This window comes from Dunckerocampus dactyliophorus, chromosome 19, assembly GCF_027744805.1.
Source record: "Dunckerocampus dactyliophorus isolate RoL2022-P2 chromosome 19, RoL_Ddac_1.1, whole genome shotgun sequence".
In the NCBI taxonomy this organism is placed as follows: Eukaryota; Metazoa; Chordata; class Actinopteri; order Syngnathiformes; family Syngnathidae; genus Dunckerocampus; species Dunckerocampus dactyliophorus.
Window position 1 is genome coordinate 3616259 of NC_072837.1, and position 14847 is coordinate 3631105.

The 14847-nt window shown below is 40.5% G+C and overlaps 2 protein-coding genes across 5 annotated transcripts in view; one reads left to right on the top strand and one right to left on the bottom strand.

The window, feature by feature from the left end:
- Nucleotides 1–4808: 4808 nt before the first annotated feature.
- LOC129172213 (N-lysine methyltransferase SMYD2-like) lies at nt 4809–12630 on the top strand. 3 transcript variants are annotated; one of them, XM_054761742.1, is made up of 12 exons: nt 4809–5001; nt 6131–6194; nt 6833–6943; nt 7017–7077; nt 8303–8427; nt 8502–8569; nt 9476–9578; nt 10566–10676; nt 10742–10862; nt 10943–11117; nt 11924–12032; nt 12097–12630. In XM_054761742.1, exons 1-12 carry the CDS (start codon nt 4832–4834, stop codon nt 12175–12177), a joined length of 1299 nt encoding a protein of 432 aa, XP_054617717.1. In that variant the 5' UTR covers nt 4809–4831; the 3' UTR covers nt 12178–12630. The 3 variants fall into 3 exon arrangements, with proteins under 3 accessions (XP_054617717.1, XP_054617718.1, XP_054617719.1); XM_054761743.1 differs by lacking the exon at nt 4809–5001 and adding an exon at nt 5244–5328; XM_054761744.1 differs by lacking the exon at nt 4809–5001 and adding an exon at nt 5420–6053.
- A 499-nt stretch (nt 12631–13129) lies between these two features.
- The window catches only part of LOC129172143 (tyrosine-protein phosphatase non-receptor type 14-like), a 55605-nt gene continuing 53887 nt past the window's right edge, over nt 13130–14847 (bottom strand). For both annotated transcript variants that reach the window (XM_054761590.1, XM_054761589.1), the window contains one exon: nt 13130–14246. In XM_054761590.1, the coding sequence (XP_054617565.1) occupies nt 14118–14246 (129 nt within the window). In that variant the 3' untranslated portion in view covers nt 13130–14117. The remainder of the gene's footprint in view (nt 14247–14847) is intronic.

Sequence of the window (14847 nt, forward strand, 5' to 3'; positions counted from 1 at the left end):
TTTTTCTCGCTACGATACAACTATTTTCTTTTAAGATTTTGACTTTATTCTCGTAAAATTACAGCTGTTTTTTCCACGTCTGCCGGGACCCGCCATCACTGCTCGATAATAAGCGCACAACCCAAATTGCGGAATTTTTTCAACTCAAACTTCTCCAATAATCTTATATTTAAATGTCCTGTTTGCAACACAACGCGAGCTGCAGCGGTGAGACGCTGTCCTCTCTGTATGGCGCTGTTCTCCTCCGGATATCTGCAGCTGTGTGTCGGACGTTAAAGCCTCACTCAATTTCCTCCTCCACCCGCTTGAGCCGGACAAAGTCACCCCTAAACAAGGCACGGAACCTGTTGTGCTGTAGCAAGCAAATAGCGGAGACAAGGATTCGAGGTGCATTCACAGACATCTGATCGCTATGTAAATATATATTTCTGGCCAGACATACACAAACAGCTTCACGACCCACTTTTGGGTCCCGACTCACCAGTTGAGAATCAATGACTTAGCAGTCGCAATGAAAAATGCTCCAATAATGAGCCAGAAACACGTAGGGTGCTTTGTTTAGGACACAGTAAAGTGCAAATGGACGAGTTTGTTACGTGCAATATCAGACAAAAACAGACTGTATGAAAACAAAATTAATAAAATTTTTGCAAAAAATGTAGACAAAAACCAAATCATACAAAAATTGCAGCAACGAAAACCGAGGTTTGACTGTTCGACCTGTTGGCCCATGTTGGCGTGTTACAAGCAAATACAGCAAATAAAGAATGACTTTTCCAGTATTCCTGCATTTTGGCATTGTTCGCCTTACTTTCTCGTCTGATTTTCAATTTCAATGCAGTTCCAACAATCTGAGGCACCAGAGCAGGAGCCAGCCATCAATCACAGAACCAAAGGAGTCCAAAGACGCAATCAGACAGGACCGAAGGAGACAAGGCAAGGGCAGCAGATTAGCCCAGCTGTCTGCTCATAAAGCGGGCGAGGGCTGAGGCGCTAAGCCTTGCAGTGAAAGCACAGCTTAGGCGGGGGAACACAGGCCAGCGGACCCCGCTCGGCCCAACGGTGGCCTGCCACGCAGGGCGCGAGCCAAAGCAAAGACACATGGATAAACAGAGCGAGATGAGGCTCCGCGCCTGAAAAGCCCACCGAGCTAAGACGCAAGCGTGCAGGCCGGCAGGCGTCAAACCAACCCCCGCCCCCTTCCATCCATCAGCTGGGAGGGGAGACACGGGGGCTAGACTTGAGGCTGATAAGGGACACGACGGGATGAAAATGTCTCGGTCCAGTCAGAGGGGGCTCATCTGTAAGAAAGTGGATTTAGTGTACATCGCCTGGCCTCAGCTCAAAGGAATATCGGGACAAAATGACCGCCGTACACAAACACGCAACAAGCATCCATCTCCGGAGCCGTGCCCCGCCGGTGACCCCCTAGTTAGTGCAGCACACCGCCAACGGCGTGTGATGACAAGGTCATGAATACGAAGTGATGAGGGCCTGGTTCAGTACAACCGCAAGGCTGAGAGCGGCAGAGGTCTTTAACCACGCTGGATTTCACACACAAGCCTCGTCCGCGACCTCCCCGGCATAGAGGCATTAGCAGCTGCTGCTTTATGAGCTTCCCAATGTGACAATGCCCCGTGTATCCATCAACAGTATGCCTGTAAATTATACACACCGCGTCTTTGAGAGGTGTAAAAACAGCGCACTTACGATGCCACTCTATGGATCATTTATAAAAATAAGCAATATCCAGTGCTATCCAAGTAGGCAATGTAATCTGACTTTGACGTGAGCCTAAACGCAAAGCTTTAATGTACAGGCAACATGACTTGTTTAGACACTATATTTTTATTATTAGTTTATGAAACAGATCATGTTATCTTAGCTCAACTGCTCTGCAAGGAAACTGGGAGATGCAATGCTGCTGTAGCTTTACACTACTTTGTACATTTTTAGCTCGGTGCGCCCCCTGCCGATTTTGGAGTGGAACGTAGTTAAGGTAGCGCAAGTTAGTGATTTCACAACTGGACTACTTTTACGGCTGTCACAAAAGAAGTTTTGAATCGAGTACTCGAGTCACCAATCACAGGCACTCCGACTTTTCCCGCCCTGACATGTTTCCTTTTGAAACCCCAGTGAGAATAAGCGTCATAGATGGATGGCGGTCACAGGGGTGAGTACTGTAAGTGAACAAGTTCGGAGACGAGTACCCGTGAGTCCCGACTGAGTAAAACACTCGTGAGTTTTCAAAGACTCGTTCATGACTCGCACGTCTCTAGTGCTCGTTGTAGCTGGACAAACACAACAAATTATAGTATACTCCCAATCTGCCGCAACTGTTGTCCAGTTTCCAACCAACACAAGTGAGGTACTGTAACTCCCATTCTGTTGAATTTGAACTCTTTATTTTGCTCTGCGAGGGTTGAAATAAATGAGAAGCTAGCTGTTGGCTAGCTAGCTCCAGGTGTTAGCCGTCTGCTGCTAACACCCATGAAAATAAAGTGGCCGTTCATTCATCACAAATGCACATGTCAGTGAATGCTGAAAGAATGATGATTTTCCCTTTACTGTTACTAGCTGGGCTCATGACAACATCACTGTTTGTCAGCAGGAGGCAGGTGTGTTGTACTGCACAAACTTGGCTGGCGACGGAGTCCAACTGAAAGCCCTTTTAAGTAATTGACTGCAGAGCACGTGTTAAATGTTCTGAAGTGAATGCCTCTATTGTAGTGTCTGCAAAAAATGATATATTTGCAATGGAAGAATGCTTTAATTAGCCATTTTAAAAGGCTGCATTAGATTATGGTGGTGTGCCTAATGTTGTGGCCAGTGGAGGTAAATATTTTACATGATAAATTACAGTTCATTGATTTTATTGAATGGACGTCATAGTAAGTGTAGTTATGATGGCGACTTGTGTGGAAGCAGGTCAGGCCTTGACTGTATCTGTTTAATATCTCTGCCCTGTCTCTTAGTCTGTTTTCCATAACAGGTTTTCCTTGAGAACTAAATCTACTTTAGGATTTATTGTTTCTTATTATTTGTCATCATTGGAAATTATAATCCCTTCACCTAATCCTCCCTCCCTCTCTCTCAGATCATATTCATCAAGATCATCCTCTCTGACAAAGCAAGAACTCAGCACGCCAGGAAAGGTCTAAAGAGATCCGCTGGCAGAACAAGGGGGTTTCTTCCAAATCAAATCAGGTTCCTCTGATGTAATCAAGACGAGACGCCAAAGACGACGGAATAATCTGCCGGCGGGACATGACTGCCTTGCTTGGACATTATTAAAAAATGAGGAGGAACACATCTTTCAATTGAAAGAGTTGGGAAATGGAATTATAAATAAATCGGGGGAGAAAACTGGGGCAAGGTTGGATAAAGGCTTCAGATACATGAGGGCCAAATCTTCACAGTCGTGTTTGTGTGCACAATAAGGCCACACACATACCTGGATGCATTATGTTTGCCTGTTTTACTTTAGCTAGCTCGCTTTGTATATGTAAATATCTATAAACATGTAAATATGTCTCCCTCTCAGAAGAAACAACGCAATTTAAATATTATTTGGATCTATAATTTATATTACATATGTGTTATTTTTAAGCTAATCGAGTACTGGGCAAGTATGTCATTTTAAGGTGTACTTACAACACGTCTCCACATGAGGGCTCTCTCTGCCATTGCTTCTCTGAGTTCTGTCAGGTTTCTCTTACAAAAATATATTTTTGTTTATTTTTTATGTTGTTTTTCATGCCATATTATTTGTATATTTTTTGATTGTTTATTGGTGACAGTATACATGATATAATTTTATTATATTCCCCACACTACTCAATATAAGGGGTTTTCAAAGTATGAGGTGCCGGAAGACTCCAGGGAGTTAAAGCTGCTTGATAAAAATAAAGAAACATTTTTCCCGCCAAAGCTGCTAAGCTAACTTGAGTTGATTTTTAGTTTCTACATTTTCTAAACATGAGCAGAAAACTCCACTATATCATTCAAATAATATTTTTTAAGGGAATGGTATAGGGCCCTAAACTAAATTGTTTTATTATTATTGGTATTGTATTTGTATTGCAATTTTTTGTTGTTTTATTTTACTTTAATTATTGCTCTATATTGTTTATTGTCAGAGGGGTTTGGTTGTAATTTTCTTCACCACTAGATGGCCTCAGTTGCCCAGACATACATTAATAAACTGTTGCTACGCACGCCAATTAATTAGGTACATGCAGTGAGATCCAAAACAAGAGCAAACGTTATGCATAAGAACGTTTAGATGGACACTGTCAGAGATGTATGTATGTAATTTAACAACATATTTCTGTGTATTTACTGTATTATTTATTATGCTAAATGTAAAAACCCACTGCATCATACTGAGAACTGTTTCTAATATACTTAGTACATAAATTATCTTCATGATGGTGTCAAAATAGCAGAAACACGGGTGCTGTAGTCCAACTAAACAACTACAAACTCCATTTGCGACTACGCGGATGTAATTCGCTTCTCAGCCATTACAAGCAAGGAGGCGCTGTTTCACTACTTTGATCCAAGTCGAGCTCATAAATATAAAAGACTCACAGAAAATGAATATGCAGTTAACTCGTGTTTTTAAAGTATTTTTGCGTTACCAAGCCACCAAAATGTCACTGTAAACCTACCACACTAGCTTTTTTCTTCCTGAATAGAGTTTAAATTACTTCAGGGGACATTTGGGGTTCTAAAACAGGGTGGTTCCCTACTAGGAGGGGGAGGTTCCGCCCATCCAGGTCCTCCTCATTCATTCCGGAGGAAGACCTACCAGGGGGAGGCAGGCAGCATGACAGGCAAGATCGACGGGATTGAGAGATTTGACAGCCCCGGCAAAGGGCGAGGTCTCCGAGTAACTAGAGCCTTTAAGGTCGGGGAGCTGCTCTTCTCCAGCCCGGCCTACTCCTATGTGCTGTCTGCCAAAGAGAAAGGAGGATTCTGTGAATTCTGCTTCAAGAGGTACAAATGTCTATTATTATTATTATTATAAATTATTATTATTATATTACAGAAAGGTTGTTGTGTAGTAGACACATAAATCATAATATTAGACACAGGAAGAAAAATGTGATGACAGGTGAGGTAAGCACAGATGCAAAGGAGAAAGAACAGGAAGAGCGCTGGCAGCCAATCAGTGGCCAGGAACGAACCAGGATTTAATATCAGCTCACGTTCTCTACATTCAAACTTGGAGAGATTAGCACTCTCTAGCATGTCACACTGGTGCAGCGAGGACACTTTTGGACTTCTTTACTGTTTCGGGCCAGACAGCTGGCCCCGTGTAAGGTCAGCTCTATTAATACCGCAGAATGTTTTAAAGCCATCCGTTGCTATCAGTTACGAGTAATGGCGAGGGGTGAGTCTCCAGCAACTGCTTCCGCTAGTCAGACAGTCATGGAGGAGCATGTTAGAACAGTGGTCCCCAACCTATTTTTACATTTTTGAGGAGGGGGGGTTTCGCACATTATAGCCATCTAATTTATCTTATTTATTATGTATTGTGTAAAACTAAGACATGACTAACATGAAATTAAAAGCACCAAATGAATGCCGACCCATCATCCACCAGTTCAAGTTCCAGCCAAGTTTTTCCAGAGAGATTATTACATGGCTGTTTGACGTGAGTGGTAAAGGTAGTGAGTGCGCTAGCATGAATTCACTTGAGACGAATGTGCACATTAGCACTCAATAAGCCATCAAAACTTACCTTTATGCATTCCCACATAGTATCAGCATTTGACACCAAATATGAGGTGAAAGAAAAATGGTAAAAATACAGTAGTAGTCTATCTGGGCGGCATGAGATAAAGTTAGCACACGCACAATGGACATGCGTCAAGTGAGACGGATGTAACAGAGAATCCGGCCACTTCTCAAAATAAAACACACACAAAAAATGAAATAATGGAAATTATTTTTCTTTCTGTGCGGCCCGGTACCAAATGACCCGCGGCCCGAGGGTTGGGGACCACTGTGTTAGAAGACGCACACGAGAGCCACAAGAAGACACTGTGAGATACAAAGAGCATTTCCATGCGCTGCGTGCGCCACATATAAAAGAAAACATACAATGTGACACCATTTGCAGGAAGGAGAACCTCGCAAGATGTGGGAAGTGCAAGAAAGCCTACTACTGCAATGTCAAATGTCAGGTATGATTATATCATCGTGTTTTCATTTACACTGGGTCACGTGTTTCATGACACGCCCATTTTATGATTTATGTACACTGTATTACTATAATTATATATAACTCTACGTGCACCTTGTTTTTATCCCATCTTGAAATATTGTTTTCACTCTTTTATTTGTATTCCTATTGTACCATACTGTATATCTATTTTATTTATTTATTTTATGCTCCAGCTTGTTATTTGTTACTTACCCTCCAGCTGTTCACACAAATACTACTGCAAGATCCAATTTTAATATGAAAATAATGATGTAAATAATAGGAGTGAAGCATAAGTATGTGTCATCGTTTGACGAGCTGAATCAGAGATAAATAGAAGTCAATGTATGAGGTCAAACTGCACGCTATGGTGAGTAAAAAGGTGAGAGTAGTATAAGATTAACACATTGTGTGGTCGCATTCCACCACGCTGTAAATTGCTGCAGCTGGTAGGGCCATACATGCCAAGCAGTAGGGCTTTTATTATGGTAGCGCTCACCGCAAAGGCTGGAGATGCAGTCTTTGTGGTGTGCTCTGCCAGTCTTTACACATATTTACACTGAAATTGTACATTTTGTGGTAGCCTAGTGTGTAATATGACCATTTGTGTTACTGTAGAAGGGGGACTGGGCCATGCACAAGCTGGAATGCTCTGCCATGGTGGCATTCGGGGAGAAGTGGTGCCCGTCAGAGACGTCCCGTCTGGTGGCTCGAATTCTCGACAAGAAGGTTGGGAGCCCACGTTGAGATTTTGGTGCACCGAGCGCCACGTTTCTGCTCATCACGTCTGGTTTCCTTGCAGAAAACACAGAAAGAACGATGTCAGTCTGAGAAGATTTTACAGATTGGAGAAATGCAGTCTCGTGAGTCGCTATGCTATGAACCTGCACACGCATGCCACAAGTGTCCGTAAATGTCCTTCTTCGACCTATGATGCCGAATCGTGCAATAGTGTTGGAGGTTAGTCACATTTTCAAGCCCAAATATGTTTTTTTGCCCATAAACGTCATATTTAAAGGGCTTGTTAACAAAACAATAACAGATGTCAACAGGCCTAAGCAGCAGTAATGTCACAGGGATGAGACGTCCATCTTTATTACATTACCCCACCCTGCACTCGATGTAGCCAGCCATGGATGCAGAGTGAAAAAAAAGCTTATCCTCCCATTCCGTGCGGAAGTGGTAAGTTTGTGGACTCTAACTTTGTCTTTCTTCTCCACTCCATTTGAAATCCTTTCTTGATTTTAGAAGAAATAAATTTGCATAGCATAACAGCTGTGCAATCTGGTGTAAACAGTGAAAAATAGGAGCGTAATAGTGACTATAGGGGTGTTATTTCATGTCTACAGGGCTCCAATAATGTTAAGACCCGCCATTAAAAAGTCATAAACAAGTTTTTCATGCTCTAACTCCAAAAATATTCCCTTTATTAACAATGAATCCTATATTGCGGCGATGAATTGAATGCGCTCGGGTCTGGAACAAACGGCGAGAAACAAGGGACGACTGTGTATTATTGTCAATAAGGTTTGGAGATAATCACATCAAGAGATAAAGACCACTCATGAGACTTCAAATACAGCTAATGCCATCTCGTGGAGTTCATCAAAGCTACATCTGAACGTTGCCTACAGCCACAGCTGCTTTTTGACCCAGTACAGTATTACTTAGAGCCCCTGGCGGTTATTTGTTGTTGTAGAGCACACGCCTGGCCACTAGGGGAACCTCTGCATTTAGTAGGTGTTAATTTATGGGATGTATTTCTTGTGTGTCGAGGGAGTTTCTTCCTTGCCTCCGTCGCCAAAGGCTTGCTCATGTGGATGCAACAACCACAAGAGTATCATTTGGGACCAGCTCTCATGCTCCGTTAGATTATGTGCAGGTGGAGTGAACTTATGTTTGTCTTCTTTTGCAATACTAGCCATCTTGTTCATGAGGCTGTGATGAATGTAGGTCATTGGGCATTGGGTTCCCTCAATGACGTGGTGATAATGTGTTCCTGTCTCAACCACCAGAAGAAGCCCATCTATTAATACCTGCGAAGCGTCCAGACGCACTGAAACTTGGCCTCTGTGTCCCTGTTAATAGACGTAGAGGACATAGACAATGAGAAGAGAGAGAACAACCAGGCAGACATAGCCGGGCTGCATCATTTTTACTCCAAACATTTGGACTTTCCCGACTCCAAAGAGCTGCTCTCGCTCTTCTCGCAGGTAACACACCTGTAGCGTTGAGAAAAGTGTGACGTTATACATGAATCTTGTGCATGAATCCTGTTTGTGTACAGGTGTCCTGTAACGGCTTCACCATAGAGGACGAGGAACTGTCCCACATGGGCACCGCAGTCTACCCGGAGTAGGAAGCTTATTTTCATATTCACAACCCACGATGATGTAACACTGCACGCCCTCTCAAAATACTCTGGACATCTGAGCTGCTTGCTGTGTTTTGAAAGCTGAGCAGCTGCTTCTGACCACACGTGTGAGCAGAAGTCGCTCCACACCAGCAGGGTGCAGCAGTATGTGTTTGTGTCAGGGTTGCCAACCTGGCCATTTTGTGGCTCGATCTGGCGACATGTTTTCTCAAAAGCGACTAGCGGCGAATCTAGCGACGTTTTCTGGCGTCGCTGAGGAGTTTTCTAACATGATGAAAGCACGTGTTGTTCTCACGCCCGTCACTGGCGGTCTGGCGCTCTCACTGCTAACCATGCTAACACTCAGCAACTCTACAGTAGCTAGCTGACGTCACACATGTCCTTTCCCAGGCCCGCCTCTTAAAGGCGCACACAACGTCACACTTTTTGAAAAACCACGATAAATTGGAAACGCGATGTAGCGAGGGACGACGGTATTGCAAATCAAACAACAAACTAAGAAGGTTTGTCATCGTATGTTAGCTTGCATTCTACTTCCTGTTTCAAGGAGTAAGACAAAGGAACCGTACCATTTTTGATTCTGGGGTGAGGAAAATGGTTCTATTGTGACTTGAACACCAAAAAAGAACAGTTAAAAAAATGAAAGAGTCGTAGAGCGCCATGTACTTGTTTGTTTGTCTCTTGTTTGTTAGCTTGCACGCTACTTCCTGCTTCACTAAGGATGACGTAATACAAAGGGACCATACCATGTTTGATTTCGGTGTCTTGTGATTTATACAACAAAACTGATGCTTCTTTAGCCGTGAAGGCGGACGCTTGGCAGCAGTTGTTGTTGCGTTGGATCTCTTTGTGCAGGTGTACCTAATGAAGTGTTTGTGTCTTTGCAGCGTGGCGCTAATAAACCACAGCTGTCTCCCCAGTGTCATAGTCACTTATGACAGGACGCGGGCTGAGGTTCGAGCGGTGAAGGACATGAAGCCTGGAGATGAAGTGAGGAAAAGTGACAGCTGCCTTTAGAGGGGGTTGGCTCATCTTTCTAGATATTCCACACGTCACGGAATCATTGCGCTGGGAAAAGACACGCAGTGGAGTCTATTTGGAATTTCAGCTTTTGGCATAAAACGGATATTTTTAGATTCATTTTTAAAAACAAGATTGTTAGTTAAATTACATATTTAAAAATACAAATACAACAGTCTATAAATTATATTTTAATGAATTCTATATTTATTAATTAGAGTAATTAAAATAAACAAACATTAAAAACTACATTTTTGGTAAAAAAAAAAAAAACATTTAAAATATCTTAATAAAACACTTTTCAATAAAACTTAATTTTAGTTATTAGAGTGTTTTTTTTTTTTTTTACTTTTTTATTTAATTAATTACGTTATTGAATAAAAATACAAATGAAAACTTCACATTGCTGCAAAAAAAATAAACCGAAATGAAATGTTTTAAAATGTCTTTATTCTAATCGTGGTTAACCTCTTTTTAATGAATGTTTAAGAATGTTTCCGCAATGCTGCACTTTAATGGAATAATTGTAAACATATAAAATTGTAATAGAATAATTAATTTTGAGAAAATAGGAAAAAACTTTTTAAAAATACTTTTTGCTTATTAAATTAACAGTGACACACTTATTTTTACACTTGAATGGTGATTAAAATTTGCTTGTACAGGTATTGAAGGTTAGCGATGGCCACAGTTTGACCCTGGAACAAATAATTCCTATTTCTGTTATTTCCTGTGGGAAAAATCTGGGTTGTGTTTGACCTCAGAGGTTCCACTGTAGACTGGCGGGCGGTTATTTTCGGCCCTAAACTTTAAACTTTGGTTTAATAGGTGCCTGGCAGACAATCAGAAATATGTCCATGGATTTAATTTGTGTTACCGCATGCTTGTGTGTGCTATCTTTAAACCTGTGCTAGGAGAGCAGCATGGCTGACAAACACTGTTTATTTACACGTGCAGGTCCTGATCAGCTACATAGACCTGCTCTACCCCACTGACGACCGCAACAACCGGCTGAGAGAGTCTTACTACTTCACCTGTGACTGCCAGGAGTGTAAGAGCAGGTCTAAAGTGAGTGCAGCACAGTGTCACAAAGCATACATGTTGCAAATGCGTCATTGACGCGTTTCCTGAAGGACAAGGTGAAGCTGAAAGTGCGTAAGCAGAGCGAGCCCATCGAGGCCGAGGCGGTCAGTGCCATGGTGCGCTACGCCAGGAAGACCATCCGGGAGTTTCGAGCCCTCAAACACGTAAAGAATATCCTTTGATTCAAAAGAAGGTCATTATCTTCCATCCAGGACTGATGTTCTGCTTAGTTGCCCTTGACTCAGTGGCACCCCCTAGTGAGCTGCTGGAGATGTGCCAGCAGAGCCTGGAGGAGATGGGGGCAGTGTTTGACGACTCCAACGTCTACATGCTCCACATGATGTACCAGGCCATGGGTGTGTGCATATACATGTCAGACATAGAGGGAGCCGTGAGATACGGCGAGAAGCTCCTCATACCGTTCAGGTAACTGTCAAGCACAGAGGACATTACATTAGGTACACCAGTATATGCAAATCCTGTATGTGAAAGATGATGCAGTTCCTCATGTTGGGGTTACCTTACTACCCTACATGGTTGTGGTAATGAGTCAAGCGACATCAACCTTTTTTTTTTTTAAATAATTTTGTCGAATTAAAATTTTATTATTATTATTATTATTATTTTTTTACTTTTTGGGAAAATATCCCTGGCAAAATGTATTGAACAATTAATGCAAATGTTCTTTTTTTAAAGTAATAGTTTAAATATTTTTACATGTCAGGAAGACATAATAAAAGAATGCAGAATGCAGGAAAAAAGGGCTAGACAGACTTTTTGTCTTGTTTTGTCTTGTTTTTTAAAGAAAACAAAAATAATTCCCTTTGGACTAAAATTCATGATCTATCCATCCATTAATTGGTCATTTTTAGATATTTTTGATCATTTTAGACGACATAAAAAAAAGTGATTTTCCACACAGGTAGCTATTGCAGGGACTAGAGTGCAGGAAATAACTGGAAACAGACTCTGTGGTGGTTTGTCATGCAGCTACTAACTATACCACCCTTGAAGCCCTCTGGCGCCCCCCAGCGGTGACACCTGATCTAGACACACCATCCACCACAATCTGCAACCATAATAATACACATATTATTAAAGTTTTCTGACAGTTTCAATCCAAAGCGGATATTATCACCTTGAAAAATGCAGTTTTTGACACAACTGAAAATGAAAGTTGCTAAAGCAACATTGTTTATGAAATAACATGCCATGAAAAAACACCCATGCAGCCACTTGTATCCGGCCTACTCTCTGAACGTGTCGTCCATGTACCTGAAGCTGGCCAGACTCTACATGGGACTGGATAGGCGCTCTATGGGCTTGAGTGCCCTGAAGAAGGTACATTAAGCAGTCATTTTGTATTATTTAGAATCACGTTTTCAATGAAATTGTGTGTTGACAGGCGATAGCCATCATGGAAGTCGCCCATGGCAAAGATCACCACTATCTGAAAGAGCTGCACAAAGAGATGGCACAACAGTGACAAGCAACAGACTGTGTTTTATTGCTTCCAATGGCACTTTCTACTGCTGGGATACCGAAAGAACGGAAGCCAATGACGGATTTAAGATACTGTTTTTTTTTTTGTTTTGTTCAAGCTGTTTTGTCATTTCCATGTAGGAAGGTGTGCATTTACACCGTGATGCTCTTTTTGTTGTTTTAACGCTTAAGGCCCCTTGAAAATTAAGTTAGACTTTTAACCCTTAGGTCCCAAAACAGCCCAAAACCATAAAAATACAAAAAAAAAACATAATAAAAATGTAATATCGGAATATTTTATTCACGATATCATATCTTTTCAACAACTTTAGCCCGAACCACATTTTCAAATAATTGTTTTTCAAAACACGTATCTTAAAATATTCAAGGTTTGCGGGGATTTTTTATGTTTCTGGAATTTCTTTTTTTTTTGTTTTCATGGAACAACAGCAATAAATAAAATATAAAAATAAAAACAAAAAAGGCACAAATTTGGCAGGTTTTTTGTTGTCTGGAATTTTCTTCTATTTTTCTTTTTTTTTAATGGGGGGGGGGGGGGGGGATAAAACTGGATAAAAAGTTTTTAAAAGTGTGGAGATTTTTTTTTTTTTTTTGAATATTTAATCTTAAGCTTTTATACGTTTGGAATGAAATGAAAAAAAAAAAAAAAAAAAAAAAAACGGAAAATGCCCCAAATCCACGCTTTTCATTGCTTGAATCAGCAATGACATGAACATTGTTCAGAGCAGAGAGACACTTAATGTGTTCCATGTCCTGTGTGTGTGTGTGTTTATTGACCTACCAGTGAAGTCAGGAGGGAAGCTTGGCCACCAGGGAGCCTCTTAAAAAGCGCCCCATGTTTGTACTCACAGCTCTTCACTGTTAGCACAAGTGGAGAGGAATTCCCCACTGCACATAAACACTGCATTAATAACCAACAGAGCTTTTGGCCACTCTTAAAGAAAATAAGGCTTTATTGCATGATAAGCAAGTACATGTTTAAGTAAGGGGAATGCAATGGAAACACATATACAAAACATATGTACACATCTTTTTTGAAAAGGGTGAGCTTTGCCAAAAAAGGGGATTAAATATGAACAAACAGTGGAATGCCGCGTGACATAGAAGTGCAATAAAACACTTGGATGCAAAGAGTGCAGGAAGCCTCTATTTATCTCAGAATATAGTTATATTTATATATATATATATATATATATATATATATATATGTTTGTATATACAATAGAAATATTTGAAAAATGCATGCACAGTTGAACAGGTTGCGGTATTTTGGAGTACCAAGTCAGGAAAGATATAAAAAGTCTTGTCACACGTGTCCATTAGCGTATGTACAAAAGGAACATTGAGAAAATATCACTGCTCCGAGTACAATTTTATAAACAGACTGTTTTGTTTTTTTCCTTCAAAAACCAAACCGAAACATCAGCATTCTCTTACCTGAGAGGAAGGTAGACCATTTGATGCGTTGCTCTCCCAACAAGACCAATAAAAGTAATAAATACTGATTTCAAGATTTTATCTTTGGAGGTTAAAAAAAAACATATTTTAAGACAAGGATAGGCACGTGGATGTCTTCTTGTTGAGATATCAGTAAGGCACAATGACACAGTATTTACAAGGAGACGCAACACTTAACAGTCAAGTCCATCAGGCAAATTCTATGGACTACTTTTGCAATCTGATCTCAGAAAATGGAGTAAATTTTGTTGAAATGTGTTTTAAATGACAACATGAGTGGGGAAGATGATTAGGCATATATATATATTTCATACATTTTCAGAATATTTTTGAATTTCCTGTTTGACTTTAGTTTTAGGATATTTTGCATTGGCAATTATGGATTGTAACAACTACCGCCAACTTTCAATGAATGAAACTCTCCGCCAACATGACACCACAGACCGACTGAATTGTCCTCACGAGTCAAATGAGCCGGGAGTTCTTCAGGAACTGAATGAGGACCTGGTACACAAACTTGTACTGTGAGATGGTCTGGACCATCAGCATCCTCTGCTGCCTCAGACCTGACAACATGGTGGGGACCTCCACGGGCTGGAGAGGACAGGACAGGAGAGGACAGGAGAGGACAGGAGAGGAGAGGAGAGGAGAGGAGAGGAGAGGAGGGCAAACCAAACCAAACAGAATGAATAGAAATGCATGGTTGTAGATGACCATGTTGTATTCCACTGGACATCCTCCAACAGAGTTTAACACGGCTAAGAGCATAGAACACCTAAATACACTATATATATATATATATATATATATATATATATATATATATATATATATATATATATATATATATATATATATATATATATATATATATATATATTTTAAAACACAATAATAAATAAAATAACAATAATAATTTTAACATAAGTTTCAAAAAGTAACTTAACAAATTCAACAAAAGTCCAGGATTTGTCATAGTTTAAAAGCATAGAACAGGAATTAACAGCACTATGATGGCAATTTACACAAATTAACAACAATTGAACAAAAATCTGAAAAATGAAAAGTTAGTCTATAATAAGGAACGTGGTTACAACAAATATATTTTAAGCAATTTCAATGGACTTTTTAGAATTTTTTTTTTTTTAAATCTCTACAATTTTTAAAGTACAAATAATTCAAATGTAATTTTGCC

What these genes read in the sequence shown, in the direction of transcription:
- LOC129172213 (XM_054761742.1), top strand. Translation starts at nt 4,832, where the DNA reads ATGACAGGCAAGATCGACGGGATTGAGAGATTTGACAGCCCCGGCAAA. An exon ending in TGTGAATTCTGCTTCAAGAG is followed by an intron (nt 5,002 to 6,130) that starts GTACAAATGTCT and finishes CACCATTTGCAG; the next exon opens with GAAGGAGAACCTCGCAAGAT. An exon ending in ACATGAAGCCTGGAGATGAA is followed by an intron (nt 9,579 to 10,565) that starts GTGAGGAAAAGT and finishes TTACACGTGCAG; the next exon opens with GTCCTGATCAGCTACATAGA.